Source organism: Salvia hispanica, chromosome 6, assembly GCF_029641045.1.
Source record: "Salvia hispanica isolate PSC_SH4W2 chromosome 6, Shi_PSC_v1, whole genome shotgun sequence".
NCBI lineage: Eukaryota > Viridiplantae > Streptophyta > Magnoliopsida > Lamiales > Lamiaceae > Salvia > Salvia hispanica.
The window spans coordinates 41,137,808-41,156,729 of record NC_142697.1 but is presented as its reverse complement, the minus strand read 5'-3'; the positions used below and the strand labels follow the sequence as shown (position 1 = coordinate 41,156,729).

The 18,922-nt window shown below is 37.5% G+C and overlaps 1 protein-coding gene and 3 pseudogenes across 1 annotated transcript; 3 read left to right on the top strand and 1 right to left on the bottom strand.

Moving 5' to 3' along the window:
• Positions 1 to 521: 521 nt before the first annotated feature.
• On the top strand, positions 522 to 3,930 carry LOC125203933 (SNF1-related protein kinase catalytic subunit alpha KIN10). Its single transcript, XM_089060379.1, is given in 10 exon segments — positions 522 to 814; positions 902 to 1,011; positions 1,014 to 1,091; positions 1,579 to 1,759; positions 1,843 to 1,922; positions 1,925 to 2,022; positions 2,145 to 2,276; positions 2,651 to 2,836; positions 3,146 to 3,235; positions 3,556 to 3,930. Coding segments are annotated over 9 exon segments (1,083 nt in total). The 5' UTR covers positions 522 to 814; positions 902 to 905; the 3' UTR covers positions 3,688 to 3,930.
• A 2,425-nt stretch (positions 3,931 to 6,355) lies between these two features.
• On the top strand, positions 6,356 to 8,869 carry LOC125203932 (putative receptor-like protein kinase At5g39000; annotated as a pseudogene).
• Positions 8,870 to 11,134: 2,265 nt separating this feature from the next.
• On the top strand, positions 11,135 to 12,651 carry LOC148923801 (putative receptor-like protein kinase At5g39000; annotated as a pseudogene).
• A 1,327-nt stretch (positions 12,652 to 13,978) lies between these two features.
• LOC125203269 (scarecrow-like protein 3 pseudogene) lies at positions 13,979 to 15,375 on the bottom strand (annotated as a pseudogene).
• Positions 15,376 to 18,922: the final 3,547 nt, after the last annotated feature.

Below are 18,922 nucleotides of genomic sequence, written 5' to 3'. Positions count from 1 at the left end.
ATCTTGGAGGACAAATATCTTACTTTCACTTCATTAAAAAAAAGAAAATAAATCTTACATTTACTTATCAAAATCAAATGCATAATACAGAAAGAATCCCTCCTATATGTACTAACCAAATCATATTTAACCAAATCTTGAGTGAAAAAAGAGTATAATTTATTAATTTGTAAAAAATGTTAGTACTTTCCTAATTTGATTTGTGCTAATGATAACAATAGCAATAATTGAAATAATGCTCCCCACGCGTTCCTCTAAATAATTGGATCTTTCTTCCCCACCTATTTGTGTAATCCACACTAAACTTCCATTTATGTAACTGTATTTTCCACAAAATCTCTAATTAATCAACTCCAATTCACGCCTTAATTATTCAAAATCAAAATTAAATTATAAAAAAAGAAAGCAAACTTAGCTTTCAGTATCGGCATCGCCAATTCGCCATCACCACCATCATCATCTCCTCAACCTGCATTGGAGGAGGCCATCGCCCCCACCCCGCACACACTTCGTTCGTACTGAATCAAATCCCCCTCACGATTTCGATTTGTTGATTTCCTTTGTTTTTCGAATTTGCATGTCATTGTTCAATTTGCATTTACAATTTTATTTTCATGATAACAAATTGTGTGTTTTGATCTCTTCTTGATGGGTGTTCCATTATAGTAACTTGTTTAAAAAGAGGAAATGAGTTAGAATGGAAAATCTGGACAAATTTACTTAGCATGCTGAAGGAGTAACTTATGCTGGTTTTTTGCTATTGTTGATTTTCGACCAATCGAGTAAATTCATGTCTCTATAATTCAATTCTGTGGTAATTACTTTCAATCTTAACATAGTTGTTGCCTTCCTGAAGTGTGGTTTATGAATGAAGGTCAAATCTGACATTATGTCTTTTTAGGATTATGGATGGATTAAACCAAGATGGCAACAGTGTGGATTCTTTCTTACGGAACTACAAACTTGGGAAGACTCTTGGGATTGGTTCATTTGGCAAAGTTAAAATTGCTGAACAGCACTCACAGGGCACAAAGTTGCTGTCAAGAGTCTAAATCGTAAGAAGATAAAGAATATGGACATGGAAGAAAAAGGTTAGGCAAACCATATTCACTACAGTATATGTTTATAATACATCTTCTCCAATTGATGTGTTCGTCATCTATTGTTGTACTGTTGTCCCGCCCCGTACCCCTCCCATGTTCATTTTCCAATTTCGTTGTTTGAAGAACTACGGTTGTGTAATTTATCATGCTCAGTATTGGGGTATTAATTTCGCCAAAATACACAAATTTTCACATGAATCTGTTTTTACATGTGCATCATGTCGGGTATGTAAGGTCCATTTTCCGTGCAACTATTCTCAGAGTAAAGATGATAATTATTAATATAACAGTATTGCAAAATTTTTACTACTTTAAAATCTGAGACTCCAAATGGTGTCTAGCTGTGTCCAAGGTATTTTATTCCCGTACTTGGATATGTGTTCGTGTTATTCTGTATGTTTCTTTCTCTAGTAATGCACATGTTAGTTAAATCAAGCATACATCAGTTTTTTTAACAGTTGGTTGCCTCTTGCAGTCCGAAGGGAAAACAAAATTTTGAGATTGTTTATGCATCCCCACATCATACGTCTCTATGAGGTAGTGAAGACAAATTCCGACATATACGTTGTGATGGAATATGTGAAGTCTGGTGAATTGTTTGATTATATTGTGGAGAAAGGCAGGTTACATGAAGAGGAGGCACACATGTTCTTTCAACGGTTAGATTTTTCCTTTTAGACTTACCAAGATATTTTTCATCTATGATGGGTGTAACAATGTCTTTGTGGTACTGATGATTGCAGATAATATCTGGAGTGGAATACTGTCACAGGAACATGGTGGTTCATAGAGATCTGAAGCCTGAAAACTTGCTTTTGGGCACAACGTAAAGATTGCTGATTTTGGTTTGAGTAACATTATGCGTAACAGTCATTTTCTGAAGACCAGTTGTGGAAGCCCTAACTATGCTGCACCAGAGGTACTTTAAAATACCCATGAGGCAAAGATGTAGTTAGAATTTAAACAAAGAGACTGGAATCAGGAGATTTTGACCGTTTCAGAAATGTGGAATTCAAAGTTTGATGTGTGTTTCTATCATAGGTTATATCGGGTAAACTATATGTGGGGCCTGAGGTGGATGCATGGAGCTGTGGTGTGATTCTTTATGCACTTCTCTGTGGCACCCTCCAATTCGATGACGAGAATATTCCAAACCTGTTTAAAAAAATAAAGGTGCATCCACATAAGCTTATGTTATTATGTTTGTTGTTTCCTCTTCATATATTTTATGCTTGGAAGTTTAGTTATAAATATCAACCACTGCATCGCTTTCGACAATGTTCATCATTACATTTTTGAGCTCATAAGAGGTGCAGTTCAGATCTGACTTCTGAGCTTCCTCTTGACCATATAACATTGTTGTTTTGAAGCTTTAAATGTTCCACAAAATTGCTAGCTGGCCTACTCTCATTAATTCATAAGTATTCCATGGAACCTAAATTGAATCCTATTCATAGCATTCATAAACAGGTGTAAAACTGTAAATGAAAGGAAGACTTTCACATATCATGATACTCGTAATGCTAATCTGTTCAATTTGTCTCTAGGGTGGAATATACACTCTTCCAAGCCACTTATCTGCTTGTGCAAGAGATTTGATTCCCAGGATGCTTATAGTCGATCCCATGAAACGAATAAGTATTCCAGAGATCCGTGCCCATCCTTGGTTCCAAGCTCATCTCCCCCGTTATCTGGCTGTGCCACCACCAGATACAACCCAACAAGCTAAAAAGGTGAGTGGCCGATTCTGTTAAAACTGAAAAATTTCTACAAGATTCTCGATGACTGACTGACCAATGAACACCAAGAAATGAGTAAAATTAAGAGCATCTTTCCATTTCTTTGTATCTATATACAATGGTTTTCTGGCATTAGTGTTGTTCCTGCACCACCTGTCCTCTCCTTATTTTACCATCCAGATGATTTGACATTCATAGTGTTCTCCTTACTCATCGTACTTTTGCTCATCGCATGTCCTGAAATTTTAATGCCCAGAATCATTTATACGGTTGTTTATAGTGAAGAAATTTCATAATGTGCAGATTGATGAAGATATTCTCCAAGAAGTGATTTAGATGGGATTTGACAGGACTGCACTTGTTGATTCCATTCGAAACAGGGTCCAAAATGAGGTAAATTTTGTTACTCTATCTTTGTAACATTGTTATGGGTTAATCGCATCTAACAACCTGACATTGACACGTTTTCTGGGTTACACCATAAACCTTAAAATTATACCACAACACAACTTAGCAACTTTTGCAATTATAAACTCTATCCTAATATCACGATCGCAGCACATTTTCTTGGTTGTTAACACGACTCTTAATCATTGCACAAGGAACAATGTTTTTATATTTATCATGACTTTGAATCGTTGCACGTGTGAAAGGAATGTTAACTGTATTGTTATTGAAGTTGTGTTCATTCTCAACGCTCAACCATTTTTCAGGGTACTGTTTCATACTATCTGCTCTTAGACAATCGATTTCGCGTTGCCAATGGCTACCATGGAGCTGAGTTCCAAGAGACGGCGGTACACTTTTCTGTCAATAGATTAGATGTACTATTTAAAATGTTTTAAGGAAATTAGAGCTTTTACATTTACTCTGCACAACCAAATCTATACAAATATAAAAGAGCAGTTTTTTGGACTGCCACTTGTCATTGGTTTTGGCGGGAAAATGAAGTTGTTCTCTGGCTCCCTTTTTTAATGTTTTTCGTAGGTTTTGGCGATGCACTTTCTAGGTAGTCTACATTTTGTATCAGAATATTGTAGTATGTGCATGTGACAAATTTTAATGACATTAGTGTATGATTAAACAAATCTTTTAAAGTGCTTAAGATCTAATATCATAAAAATAGATAGATCAAATACTGAATTATTTTCATCCAGCTATTTGATTTACAAAAAAAAATCAAATGAAATAAATATTTACTACATAATTTTATATGTTCTTAATATGTAATTTCACAAAATAGGAAGATTGTTTGATTAAATAATTTTTTATTTTGGTCAAATTTAATACTATCAAAACATAGATATATAAAGTAATGCATTATTTTCGTTCAATTATTTGATTGGTAAAAGAGATTTTATTGACATTAGTATTTGATTAAATAATTATTTTATGTGATTAAGATATAATATCACAAGATAAATAGAACAGTTAATGAATTATTAAAAGAAATTCTCTTATCACTAATATTTGATTAAGTTGATTTTTTAATATGATTAAATCTCTATAAATATACATATATTATATAATAGTAGTAATAAAATAAAATATACAAATGAAAAAGAAGTTTTCTCCATATTTATACGCCACCTCTTGTATTAAATGATGATTTACTCTAATAGCTATTGTAATGTAATTTGTTTTGTTAATTTTTATTGTTAATAAATATTATCGCCGTGAATGTAAAAGATTTTGTATTGATTTCTAACTTTGAAACTCTAAAATGTGTAATTAATGCATAACAGCATAACTTTAATTTAAATTTTCAATACTAAAATGAGAAGGGATTCTTATATACTAACCGAAAGTATGGTGGAGGGTTAACAAGTCATTTTAAGTTATCCACTAAGTACAATTTATATTTTAATATAATCAATACTTCAATTTACTAATATAATCTTGTGTGGCTGGCCATAGGGGTGTAAATTCGGGTACTCGCGGGTACCCAAACCCGAAAATTCGGGTACCCGAACCCGAAATCTCAAAAATATCATACCCAATACCCGACCCGTATGTGAATTCGGGCACCCTAATACCGATGCGGGTACCCGAACCCAACTAATCGGGTACCCATAAACCCGGAATTATTATATTTAAAATTTATTCTTTTATATAAATTAAATTGTGATGAGAATAGAAATTATTAAAAATAACACAATACTTATACTATTTACTGACTATAAATATATATTATATAAAATAGATATAGAAATTAGAATAATTTTTTAAGACATTAAATTAACATGTAAATAAAATGGAGAAAGAATAACTATTAACTATATATTTTCAAAAGATAACAAGTAAGAACATAAATAATGCAACATGAATCGAATACGAATGTAAAGAAGTATTAAATCTACACTTGATTAAATAAAGTAACCCTAGATTTACCCTATTATGGCCCTATACTAAATAAAAGTATTTATCACAAATACATGATTAATCGGGGTCAATCGGGTATTAGTCGGGTACCCTAATACGGGTTTCGGGTACCCTAAACCCAAAAAATCCTAACATTAACTAACCAAACCCGTACCCGAACCCATAATTTCGGGTTTCGGGTACCCAAAACCCGTCGGGTATTGGGATTGGGTCGGGAACACCCGAAACCCGCGGAGTAAATTTTCAGCCCTAGCTGGCCATAATGTGGCCATTTAGCATCGCTCAAATGTTTATTATTGGCTTTGTAATTAGAGACGCATATATTGCGTCTAAATTTATTAGAGATGCAATTATATTATATGTCCCTAATTTGGGGATGCTTCGTTTTTTTTCGTCTTAAATTTTAACTTCTCCTTTAAAAATTTACAACGCAATTGATTCGTCTCTAAGTTAGCATCCTTATAAGACATATTTGTTGTAATGGTCAATTCCTATTGTCAACAACTTTGAATGCTGCACTTCTCTTCTTTGTAATGAGAATTTGATTTGCTCGAGAGTCCCATCTTTCGAAACGATAACCATTGAAATCGACGAGAAGTGTTCATCTAGTTATCTCACATTGAAATTTATCAGTACTGTTACTACTGTATAATTTGGTGCCAACATACAAGGTGTCTAATTTTACACCATATTTGACAGCAAAAGCTCATCCCCAAAACCTAACCCTTTTCCATTTTCAAGTAAAATAACTTGGTTTTTGTTGATTTGTTCAATAAAAACTGTGTATTAGTGTTAGCTATGTTAGAACTTATAATCAATATCCTTCTCTTTGTTTTGTGGTCTTATGGTTATGTTGATTCCTTCGTACATTTTAATGCTTAAAGAAGTAGTTAAATAGAACTGATTGGATGTTATCTCCATTAATTTTTTTTCATGAACTCCCCCATTAATTGTATCAAGGCTTCTTTAATAGCCAAGACAAAGTAACTCTTGCAAAACACATACTCGATGTAATTGATCCTCAGATGGCGCCTAGTAGAGATGCAACATTATTACCACCACCACCGCCAGATGGTGGAATTAGTGCAGCAATGGACGATATATCATTAGCTAAGATTAAGAAGATTAGACATGATCCTTTACGAGGGATCGTGTGAGTGCTGGGTCTACCTTGATGTGGTCGGTGGCCTCTCCGAGAAGAAGGCCTTAATGTTTGAAGGTATGCAAGTTTCCATTTGAAAGCATGTAGATATCTGTATTAACGGATATACTAATATTTATCTTCATTAGCGGCAGTGAATCCGAGACAGCAACTTGATGTTTTTAGCAGTGATGGCAATGATGGTGGCAGCAGTCCGGTGGCATCTGCAGGAGGAGGAGGAAGAAGAAGGAGGTATGCCTTCCGTACTTTAAAAAAATATAATATGAATCAGTTTTTACAACCAGCTCTGCACATCCCAGCTTTCCATTAACTGTGGCTCGGTTTCCATGTCTGCAGCACTCAATGGCAGAGAGAGTATTGGAGACATACAACCAAGAGGATCATCCATGCTACAGATAAAGGGTTCACCAACCGGCTCAACTGTCAAGCATAGCTCCGTTGCTGCTCACCAAGTCCCCCACAAGAAGGCAAGAATGTCTACTTCTCAATTCTCCTATGCATTTCGAGTCAGCTAGGGTGAGAAAATTATACGCCTTCACTTTAATCCCACTCTATATAAAGGCTTTGAAAGGTTGAAATACTTGTTCAGTGTCGAAGCTAACTTTAATACTCCTTCATTAACTGCTGCTGCTCTTGGTGTCAACATATTTTCCAAAGAGTTCTGCATAAGCCTAGAAGAAAACCAAATATAGAATGTAACATTTTCTCCTGTGACTAGTGACCTAAGAGATAATCCCAGTACCACTACGTTACTTGAAAGAAGGTGATCATCGAGCCCAAGTGGTTAGCCAGGCTCTGGTGAACATTGACAATACCACTGCACTTGAATTAACACACAGATATTTAGTTTCATTTTCTGATGATAAAGCAAGGGAAAATGAGATCAACGGTACTACCTGGAAAATGCCAGTGGATGTTGGCTTTAGGTAATTGGTGAGGATTCATTTCTGCGACCTACGTCTCCATGCTGAGGGTCTAAAAGTCCTCATTGATGAAGTAATTTTGGATGCTAACACGTCCATACAATGGGTTGATTGAATATGGCATCATATAGTACAGTGACTATGTAATGGCAGTTAAAGGGCGAAAGGAGGAGGGTAAACGAGAGCTCTTGATTTCCTTGCGGTCGAATGATGAGTTTGTTGATGCACATCAACTCATCAAGGGATTTGAGATATACAAACCGAGCAATCCTGAAAACAGTCTTGCCAGCCCGAATGTCTTCCCTCCCAGAAATAAATCCCCCCCTTGGATTATCAACAACTTACGGCCAATTCTCTGTCAAGGAAATGCAACTGCAACTCTTGCAATATACATAGTATATAAGCTGCGGGAAATCTGTGAAGAAAACATAGGCTGCATGACTCTGTCGACGTTTTTCAATGGCTGAGATTCAATTAGCCACCAAAAACTTCAGTGAAGGGTTACTGATTGGAAGGGGAGGATTTGGTAAAGTTTACATTGGACTTAATAGATAACGGGCGAGAGACCGTTGCCATAAAGAGGTTGAAATCTAACTCAAGACAAGGGAAAAATGAGTTTTCGACTTAGATTGAAACACTTTGTGAGCTCCGACATATTAATCTAGTCTCTCTAATATGCTACTGCAGTTTTCAAAGGGAAATGATTCTTGTTTATGAGTACATGCCCGGTGGCACACTGGCTGATCACCTCCATGATTATGATCACCCATATTATCAAAATACTGGCAAGTTGACAAGGAAAAGTATCATAGTATATGCCTTTTGTGTTGTGTTGCTGGTCAAAGGTATGGAGATGAAGATTTTTATCTCACCATATGGGCTCTAAACAAAATTGGCAAGGGAGAGGGAGAGGTTAATAAGATTGTAGCTTCGAGTCTGTTGCTAGAAATCCTACCAGATAGCCTGAAGGCATTTGTTGAGGTTACTGAAAGATGTTTGCACAAGGGACCAAAGAAAAGGCCAACGATGGCTCAAATTGTGGTTCAGGAGAGTGGAAAGACTGCTGAGCCAAATGACTTAGCTCATGCAGCTAATGAACATATGGTGTCTTCTGCAAACACTGCACTATCAGCACTCAGCAGAAGCCTCCTCAAATGTACATGTTGATACATCTTCTCCTATGGAACAAACAATTCTAAACTATTTTCCAGATGGAGAAGAAGATTGGAGAGAACCAAAATCGTATAAGGCACGTTTTTGGGCATTAGATGCACTATGGAACAGGTTAAAACCATCCAAGAGAAAAGAAATCAGATTAGCATCAGGTATTTAACTCATTCCAAACACTTTCTTTTAAGTATATGCTAATTCTTCAACTTATAATTAACACACCAATCTATATCTACCAAAAGTAAATAGAAGTGTGCAATGATTTTGCATAAATAAGAGTGCCAAATTATGAATTTAGCAAGCTTGCGGCTGCAACCAATCTATTCTCCGATTCCAATAAGATTGGAGAAGGTGGATCTGCTCAAGTCTACGAGGTGACTCTGACAAGGCTGATGATTTCCCTTTTTTATTCCTTTCAATATTGCGATGGCAAATGACTGAATAAGGTTATCCTTCCTCAAACTAATTCTAATTTGAATCTTCGTATAGGCTGTGTTAAGAGATATTATTCATCACAAGACCTTGTCCCTTTGTTCAAAAATGAGATTCTGTTAGTTTCCAGTCTCCATCCATTAAACTGCTTGGATATTGCATACATGACAAAACACGAATGCTTCTGTATGAGTTCATGGGCAATGGAAGTTTAGATTCGGTTAGTGTTTTAGACTCTTTCCTTAGTTTTTCAAGTATTAAATATAGAACCTAAGATTTATTCTTCTGTTTCTTGAATGTAATGGAACATTTGCACATAGATAAAGAACGACATCCCAGGTCCGAACGCTTCAAAGTCATAACTGGAATTGCTAAAGGAGTTATTTATCTAAATTATCTTCATCAAGAGTCGAGTCCGAAAGTGAATGACGGGGATCTTACCCCACCAATATATTACTGGATAATGAGATGAATCCTAAAATTTCCTACTTTGGCTTTAGCTAGAATTACTGAAGATGACCAATCACAAGTGTCCACGAACCTGGACATCACGATGAATCCTTTCCTTATCACTCCAACTTTGTCTTTCTGAGTCCCGAATAATAATAGTACTTTTTTTTCTTTGTTTTGTGTGTGCAGAGATTATTTGTCACCAGAATATGCTATGGGAGGATAATTCTAAGAGAAGCTAGATGTTTACAGTTTTGGTGTGTTAGTCATGGAGATATTCAGTGGCAAGAGAAGCAATGTATACACGGAGAATCAGATTTACAATGTAAGCATAATTCATGAACTTCTATGTAAATGTGCATGCAATGCAAGTTCATCATGGACAGTAAGGATTGAGGTTATACAAATAGATGCATGAGAGCAGTCCTTTCAGCAACTATAGAACGTACCAAGTCAGCAGTCTTTTCAAAATTTTATCTGACTTGCTGCCTTTAATCACTTGTCATCATACTATACATACATGAAATAGAAGAGTAGAACTCAAATGAAGATGCAAATAGACATATACTGTGCAGTAGTGTCAGAGTGTCATTTCCGGTTTATGCAGTCGTTATAACTGTGAATGTGTTATGATATGATGAATTTCCAGGCATGGAGGCTTTGGAGAGGAACAAGGAATGTACGTATTGCGATGGTCGGGAAGAAGCGGTGAGCTGTGCACCCAAGTATCACTGCAGCAGTGCCCTTACATTTGGGGTCCAGAGTATTATTCCACTTGACATGTTTATGTTGAATTTTAGTACCCTTGGCAGAATTCAGTTACCCTTCTGCTTGTTTGCTCATTTCATTAATTATGTTCACATCATTTGCAACAACTATAAGATGATACTCATTCTATAGTTAGATTCTTCAAAATTGTGAAAAAAGCTATCTCTATTTTATGTAACCATCAAGTGTTATCTACTTCTGTTCTCCCATGAACACGTTGTTACACAGTTGTCTAAGAACAACTAAAATGGTGAAAAAAGCTATCTCTATTTTATGTAACCATCAAGTGTTATCTACTTCTGTTCTCCCATGAACACGTTGTTACACAGTTGTCTAAGAACAACTAAAATGGGAAAAAAATCACATTGAATTGTAAAATTTCAGGGTTTTGCATCGTCAGAAATGCTTAAGATAACAAATCACAAGTGTCATTTGTATTAATGCACAGCGAGTCGTCTGGGGATATTACAATTAGACAAGTATTTTTTCAATAGTGCATTTCATAAATGAAGATGAAATTAAAAACTACAAGAGCTCTGTGATTTCGACCTATGATTGTATGCTTCTTGGTTTGAAAGACCCTATATTTTGAGACAAAAGTCTTGCACTACATATAACAAGGACTTCTTCTTCTGTGCGAGGATTCTATTTTTCTTAGTGTGATCAAGTGAAAGTTCGAATCGTGCAATAGGCCGAAATGCAAAAAAGCCAACTAACTTGAATGAATTACTCCTATATCGTCTGTGACAATAACACTCTCAAACAATGGAGGAGCAATGAAGCTAATTAAAGATTAGTTATGGGTGTTCAAGAGAAGTCTCTGCCATTTCTAAATATTTTGAAGATGATTTCTTGAATTCCATTCTCATCTCATCTAAAGTACTATGTGAAGAACTTGATGTTAAAACATAACGACGTTAGTTTTTATATGGTGAGTTTCTCTACAATTCTCTACAACCACACCCAAGTCAAACAGTGGATTGGATCATTGGAGACATACAATGATCTCTGCTACAGATAAAGGGTTCATCAACAGGCTCAACTGTCAAGCTAGCTCCGTTGCTGCTCATCTAGTCCCCCACGAGACGACAAGAATTTCTACTTCTCAATTCTCCTATGCATTTCGAGTCAGCCCGGGTGAGAAAATTCTCTGCCTTCACTTTAATCCCGCTCCATATAAAGGGTAACGACTTGTTCAATGTTGAAGCAGGGCCCTTTACTCTGCTCGCTAACTTTGGTGCTTCACTAAATGCTGCTGCTCTCGGTGCCAACACTTTTTCCAATGAGTTCTGCATAAGCATAGAGGAAAACCTAGTCAATTAAGAGATACTCCTATAGATGCTTTCATAAATGGAATAGAGATAATCCCAGTACCTCTACGTCTTTCATACTCGAAAGGAAGAGATTATCGAGCCAAAGTGGTAGGCCACAAGGCTGTGGTGTCTACAGACAATACCACTGCACTTGAATTAACACACAGAGTTAACATGAAACAGTATTTAGTTTCATTTTCTGATGAACTTGATGATAAAGCAACGGAAAATGAGATCACCGGTGGATGTTGGCTTCAGGTACTTGGTCAGGATTCATTTCTGCGACCTACGTCTCCATGGGGAGAGACCCAAAGTAGTTGTGGATGCTCACAATTTCATACTACTGAATGGTGAATATGGCATCATGGAGTACAGAGACTATGTAATGGCAGTTAAAGGTTGAAAAGAGGAGGGTAAACGAGAGCTCTTGATTTCCCTGCAGTTTGATGATGAGTTTGTTGGTGAGCAATCCTGATAACAGTCTTGCCAGTTTAAATATCTTCCTTCAGAAAAGTGATACTGCCCCTCGGATTATTAACAACTTAACGCCTATTCTGTCTCGCAACTCTTTCAATAGCTATACTTGCTCTGATGAATATAATTGTCTATGAAGCAAGGAGCGCTACGGAGGATGAAAGCATACCATCAGCAAAGGCTGAACGACATTTTTCACTGGCTGAGATTCAATCAGCTGAAGGGTTACTCATCGAGAGGGGAGGATTTGGGCGAGAGACTGATGCCGTAAAGAGGTTAAAATCTAACTCAAGACAAGGAAGGGAAACATGAGTTTTTGACTTAGATTGAAACACTTTGTGAGCTCAGACATATTAATCTAGTCTCTCTAATAGGCTACTGCAGTTATCAAAGGGAAATGATTCTTGTTTATGAGTACATGCCCGGCGGCACACTGGCTGATCACCTAGATATCTTATGATTCATGCTCTCTCACTTGGAAGCAACGCCTAGATATCTGCATAGGAACCGCCTGAGGATTATATTATCTCCAGTCCATACGGGCAACAGAGTCACACATCGCGATGTTAATGCTTCAAACATCCTCTTGGATGATAATCTCATAGCCAAGGTCTCCGATTTTGGCTCAGCTAAGCATGAGATCGAATCAAGCTACAGAGCCACGCTAGCACAAAAGTTAAGGGCACACATGGGTACATGGACATACAGAATGTTGTGTTACTGGAAGTATTGTGAGAGAGAAAAGCACTAGGCCATAAACATATACGCTCTATATAGTTCATTTATTTTTTACCGTTAAAACAGAGTTGAAGAGTTAGTTTATTTTAGCAAGATAGTAGATGTGATTGCCCTACGCTTTTTGTTGAATGTCAGTTATAGTATCTCTGTGAATTTATGTCGATAAAAATGATGATGTATAATTAGGGCTGGGGAAAAATACCGAAATACCGAAATACCGGCCTTATCGTACCGAAAAAATACCGAAAATACCGAATTTTCGGTATACCGTGACTTTCGGCACGGTAAGATACCTTACCGAAATATTCCGGTAAGGTAACGGTATGAATTTTCAAATACCGCGGTATACCGTTGTATACCGAAATTTGGTATATACCGTAAATTAAGGTATATACCGTAAACTAAGGTATATACCATAAAAATATAAACACAATTATATATAAAATATATGTTATATATTTTTAAATTATAAAATCTATTGTTAAATATAAATATAATTATGAATAAATTATATTTAATTTATTTTTTAAATTATAAAATATAAACAATATTCTAAATACTCTAATTTTCTATTTTAATTGATGTTGAAAGTCAGGTATACCGCAAAAGTAAGGTATACCGAACTTCGGTATGGTATACCGAAAATGAGGTACGGTATCGGTATGGAAATTCGTCATACCGAAAATAAGGTATACCGAAGTTCGGTATACTGAAAACTTTGGTAAGGTAAAGGTATGACTTTTCCGCATACCGTATTTACGGTAAGGTATACGGTATGGTGGTTTCGGTAAGGTATACCTTACCTACCCACCCCTATGTATAATACTTGCATTCAATTTTTTCTATATTAAAAATTAAAATTATTGAAGATCAAACAGAAATGCCAAAAAAACTTTAACAATTATTCTAATCTAAAACGAAACTAGACAGGGTTAAAAGTATAAAAAGACATTGTCTGATAGTATCAAATAGAAAGAAATTTGTATTTTTCATTTTCCATACTAAACCTATTTTAAAAATCTCTTCAAAAAGAGAAAAATCAATTCTAAAGATAAAACATTATACATAATCAAAGTATATAAAATATGTATTTAGGATTATCTAATTGTTTTTGTACACTAAAATTTCAGAAGAGCGACGTGCATATCACCAATATACTCCTTGTTTCATAAAAATAATGACACTTTCATTTTTCGTCCGTCCCATAAAAGATTCTCGTCATCTCTCTTATTTTACCAATTATGCATTAATTTCCGTGTCTCAAATATCTTTATTTTTTTTATAGAGGTAATACGGAATATAAGAAAAATATTTGTTGGTACTATAGTGCTTTTAATCGCACCTTTCACTTTAAACACAAAAAATGAAAAATAATAAAAGAACATTAAAAAAAATGAAATTATATAATCTAGAACAACCCCCAAGTTGACATTGCATAAATAGGTCTATCGTGCCAACAAATCATCAAACTCCCTTTTTCACTAGTTACATTAAACCCCCTCGGCTCATAGCCCTCAACCACTTTTCGAGCCTCATCCATTGTGTCATACCACAATTGAACCGGTCTAAACCCACTTCTTGTAAACCTAACCCCCCACTTCGCAAATCTCTCGTGCCTCTCCTCCCTCTCCAACCCTTCTCTGGCCACGATATTCTCGATTTCTCGCCCCAACATTTCCTCTAGGGTTGCTCGATTCGAGCACGATGATGCACCAAATGTCGCATCTATCAAGTCAAACAAGGCACTATAGAAGTGTAACCCTTCCACAAAGCGATCCATTAGACGGGTTGAGTTGTGATCAGACTCTTGCTCGAATAGTAGCACGAGCTTCGGCCTAGCCGATCTTACCATTTCTAGAAACTCTGTCATTTGCTTGCATTCACTGGTTTTGCTTAGACCGAAACGCGCATCGACACTGTCGTCCTCGGCCAATAGGACATGAAGGCTCAAAATCGAAGTCAATGCCAACACTTCACCTTGTTTGACCTTGAGCATGTCCAAAGTCAAATCCCTAAGTTTAACATTCACATGATTGAACTCAATCTCCATCTTCGAAATTCGAGCCTCTTTCAAAATCCTTCCCTCCAATCTCTCTTGGGCCTCATTGGTTATACCAACAGTTGTGATCTTCAAATGAGGCGGCCCATTGGGCCCATCTGCCATGGCCCGAATAAAAGGTACCCATAATTTTGGGTCACCACAGCCCAAATCAACGACATGGATCATAGGCTCTCCTAACAGGGCTTGAACCAAGGTCCGGTTTATAACCACGTAGGCGAAGTCCAAACAAGGGAAAGCCCGCGCAAAAATGGACTTGGCCCGATCCATATCAAAACCAACAAGGCCACCATTGTTTAGGGCCTTGTAAAGGCCCGGCCATCGCTTGACTAGCCGGGCCGCCAAGGCTGCGGCAAACCTAGCGGCCAGCCGCTGCATGGAGTCGCCGGTGACGGAGGCAAGCTCGGATATGTGGCGGAGGCACGTGTCGGCGTGGTGGAGGTTGCCGGAGGAGGCATGGTTGGCGCAACTTAGCAAGAGTTTAATGAGCTTGATGCCTCTTTCTTGGGGATTTAGGCTATCATTTCTTGGTGGTAAGCTTAGTGACAAGGTTACATCAATATTTTGTGATTGAGATGAAGAACTCATAATTAAGGATTTATAGCTAATTAATCCAAGATATTTGAGTGTGTTGAGGAAGACAGATATATGAATGGATAATAGTATCTTTTCTTGGTTGAAAATGTTGATTTTGATGCAGGGAAATTAGCTAATGGGAGTATTAGACAAATACAATAGCATAATACAAATGTTGGTGTTTGTTAATGATGCTATGAAGTGGACATTTCTGGACTGTTGGTTGTATTGATTATCAATTTTATTATAAATTTATAGATATAATTACAATAACTATGTTAAGGACGCATTTGTCAACTAATAGTAAAAAAATTAACTAACGTGTATTTGTACATAGGTTTGGTCAGTTTGGTGTTTATGTAGTAATTTTTTTTTTTTTTTTGGTAATGAATGTTTTTATTTATTAGGACAATCACAAGAATCCAAGCTTAAAGAAACATGCAAAATAGAAAAGGACAAACAGTTCCATTCTCGTTATTTATCTAACTTAGATATATAATTAAGTTTTCGATTTATGAATAACGGTATGCTCAATTAGTAATTAATCCTAAGATGAATTTGCAAGTGCAAAGCCAGCTAACTAAATTTACAACGACTTAGTGACAAGAACTAATACCAAAACTTCTAACCTTTGCACCTATTTTTCAGTGCAATGACACATTGCTACAATCCATTTTCACGTTTGAAACTAGTGATGGTTTTCCTAAAAGACAAGAGAAAAAAACATGATTCAAATTACGAGATAAAACTGTTGTCCTTCCCTTAAAAGATTCATTTGAAATATAGTATATAAAAAAGAACCATATTCTTCCATCACTAAGGACAAGAGGAAGGGTAAAGTTAAATATATTATGCAAATTATTTTACTACTAGTATTTACAATTTAACAAATAAAATAATGAAATGGGCCCTAACCCATATAGCGTCAAGTAGTAAATGTTGTTTAGTTTACACACAAAGCCCACTCTCAATTTTTATTGGGCCTCATAAAATACTCTATAGGGCCATTACAATTATTTTCATATAATATATATACACATATCAATACTATATACTTATAAATCTTCTTCTTCGTGAATAATATTTATTTTTATCTTATTCAAATGTTTGACCATGAAAATAACTAAGTTTAAGGTTAATCAGAGATTATCCCTTTTCGTACATAATTTTATGTATGAGAGATTTAATGCATTTTGTTGGAAGTGTCTTGTCAAATACAAATAAACACTAGCAAAATAATAAAATGAACATCGACTAATCGAGAAAATAATAAATGATCAAAATAAAAATAATCATGCCCAAAAATTTCATACTACTATATACGTGGGATGGGAGTTCCATTTTTCGATATAGAAATATTTTACTTGCCTTTGTTCATGCACCAAAAATTACATCTAGAAGCCTTTTTTCAACTTATATAATTAATTTATCATTGTATTCTATCTTTATCAAAAGTGACAAGGATCAACTTCAGATGTGTTTTCTGAAGCATATCAATTTCAGATGTTAACATGCATTTCCCCCACTATTCCATCAATTAAGAATTCATTTCGTATTTTCTTTTAATTTACTTACGTAGTTACGTTCTTTGTTGTATAACTTGCACTACGATTTATCAATTAAATCATATTAATTACTTAGGAAATACTATTATTAACATTATTTCGTCGGATTGTGAAACTTTTGCCCTTATTTATATCAAGTTTCAAGGTTTATATAGTTGGACGAAGGTGGCGTGAGGAAGGACCTCATTCGTCCCTTGGCTGAGGTTGTCTCCGGTGGCGCCCCTCCCGTTCGCCCCTCCCACGCGCCCTTCCCATGCCACGTCAGCATTCGCCCCTCCCATTCCACTGCCACATCACTCGCCCTTCCCACTGCACTCGCCCTTCCCACTCGCCCCTCCCACTCGCCCTTCCCACAATTAAATTAATTCACAATTAAAATTTAAATTCACGGAAGACATAATCCGAAAAAAATACGAACGAGAAATACGATTATTTCATTAAAAAAAAAACATACATAATTCGAAAAAAAAGTTACATAGTAGAAAAAAAAAACATACATCATGCGAAAAAAAAAACAACCACATCAGTGTCCACCCCTCCGCGTCCAAACCTCTTCGATGATATCCTCCTGAAGTCGAATATGGGCATTTCTTTGCCGCATGTCGGTAAATGCGCGCAACCGCTCAACCTCTCCATGAGGTACACCCATGTTCACATTCGCGGTGGCCACGCCGTGGCTGTGTCCGGCACCCGTGTCTTCTTCGCCGCTCCACTGAGTCAATTCGTCCCCTTCACTTTCGACAATCATGTTGTGCATAATGATACACGCGTACATGATGTCGCCGATGTTGGGGATATACCACTGCCGTGCCGGACCCCTCACCATCGCCCATCGATTCTGCAGCGCACCAAATGCGCGCTCAACATCCTTGCGCGCTGCCTCTTGCCGGGTCGCAAAGTAGCTCTTCTTTGGCCCGACCGGATGCTTGATCGACTTCACAAAGACGGGCCAGCTTGGGTATATCCCATCCGCCAAATAGTATCCCATGTTGTGCTGGTTGCCGTTGGCGATGAAACTTATGGCGGGACCAACGCCATTGCACTGATCGTTGAACAGGGGCGACGACTGGAGGACGTTGATGTCGTTGTTCGACCCGGCTACTCCAAAATAAGCATGTCATATCCACAGCCGGTAGTCAGCTACAGCTTCAAGGATCATCGTAGGATGCTTGGCTTTGAAGCCGGAAGTGTGTATCCCCTTCCAGGCGACGGGGCAGTTCCTCCACTCCCAATGCATACAATCGATGCTGCCCAACATCCCAGGGAACCCGTGCACCGACCCGTGCATATTAATCAGCTGCTGGCAGTCTTCGGGGCTCGGACGCCGAAGATACCGATCCCCGAATATCGCTCTTACGCCCGCACAAAACTCCAACATACACTCGACGGCTGAAGACTCCCCAATGAAGGAGGTACTCGTCGAACATGTCGGCCGGGCCTCCGTACGCCAGTTGCCTGATCGCGGCCGTACACTTCTGTATTGGCGTGTGCCCGGGTTTGCCAGCCGCATCCTCCCTGATTCTGAAAAACTCGTACCTCCTCTCTAATGCACCAACGATATGCATAAACAGAGGACGATGCATCCGAAAACGTCGGCGGAATAAGGCATCCCCAAAACGCGGCTCTGGAGCAAAGTAGTCCGCATACAACCGGTGATGTGCAGCAATGTGGTCCCGGGGTACATGCCGTCGGCGATGGATTGGCCGAGGCACGGCCGCAGCCGCCTGCTGCCGCCGCTGCTGCCTCTGCCGGATCCGTCGATCAATCGCCGCTTGCACGGCGAGATCGAATTCATCATCACTAAAGCCATCACTATCACTAGCGCCTCCGCCACTACCACCCGCACGACTACTCGCCATTACAGATAATTGAAAAAAGAGGTTTAGAGAGAGAAACTTGTCAACACAAGTGGTGTGAATGAAATGACGTTGGAGGAGCCCTATTTATAGAGTTAAAAAAAAAAAAAAAAAAAAAAAAAAAAAAAAAATGTCGGACGTCCGAGTTGGGACGGGCGACCTTCGCCACAGTGGCGCCCGTCCCACTCGCTCGTCGACGGGAGGGGCGAGGC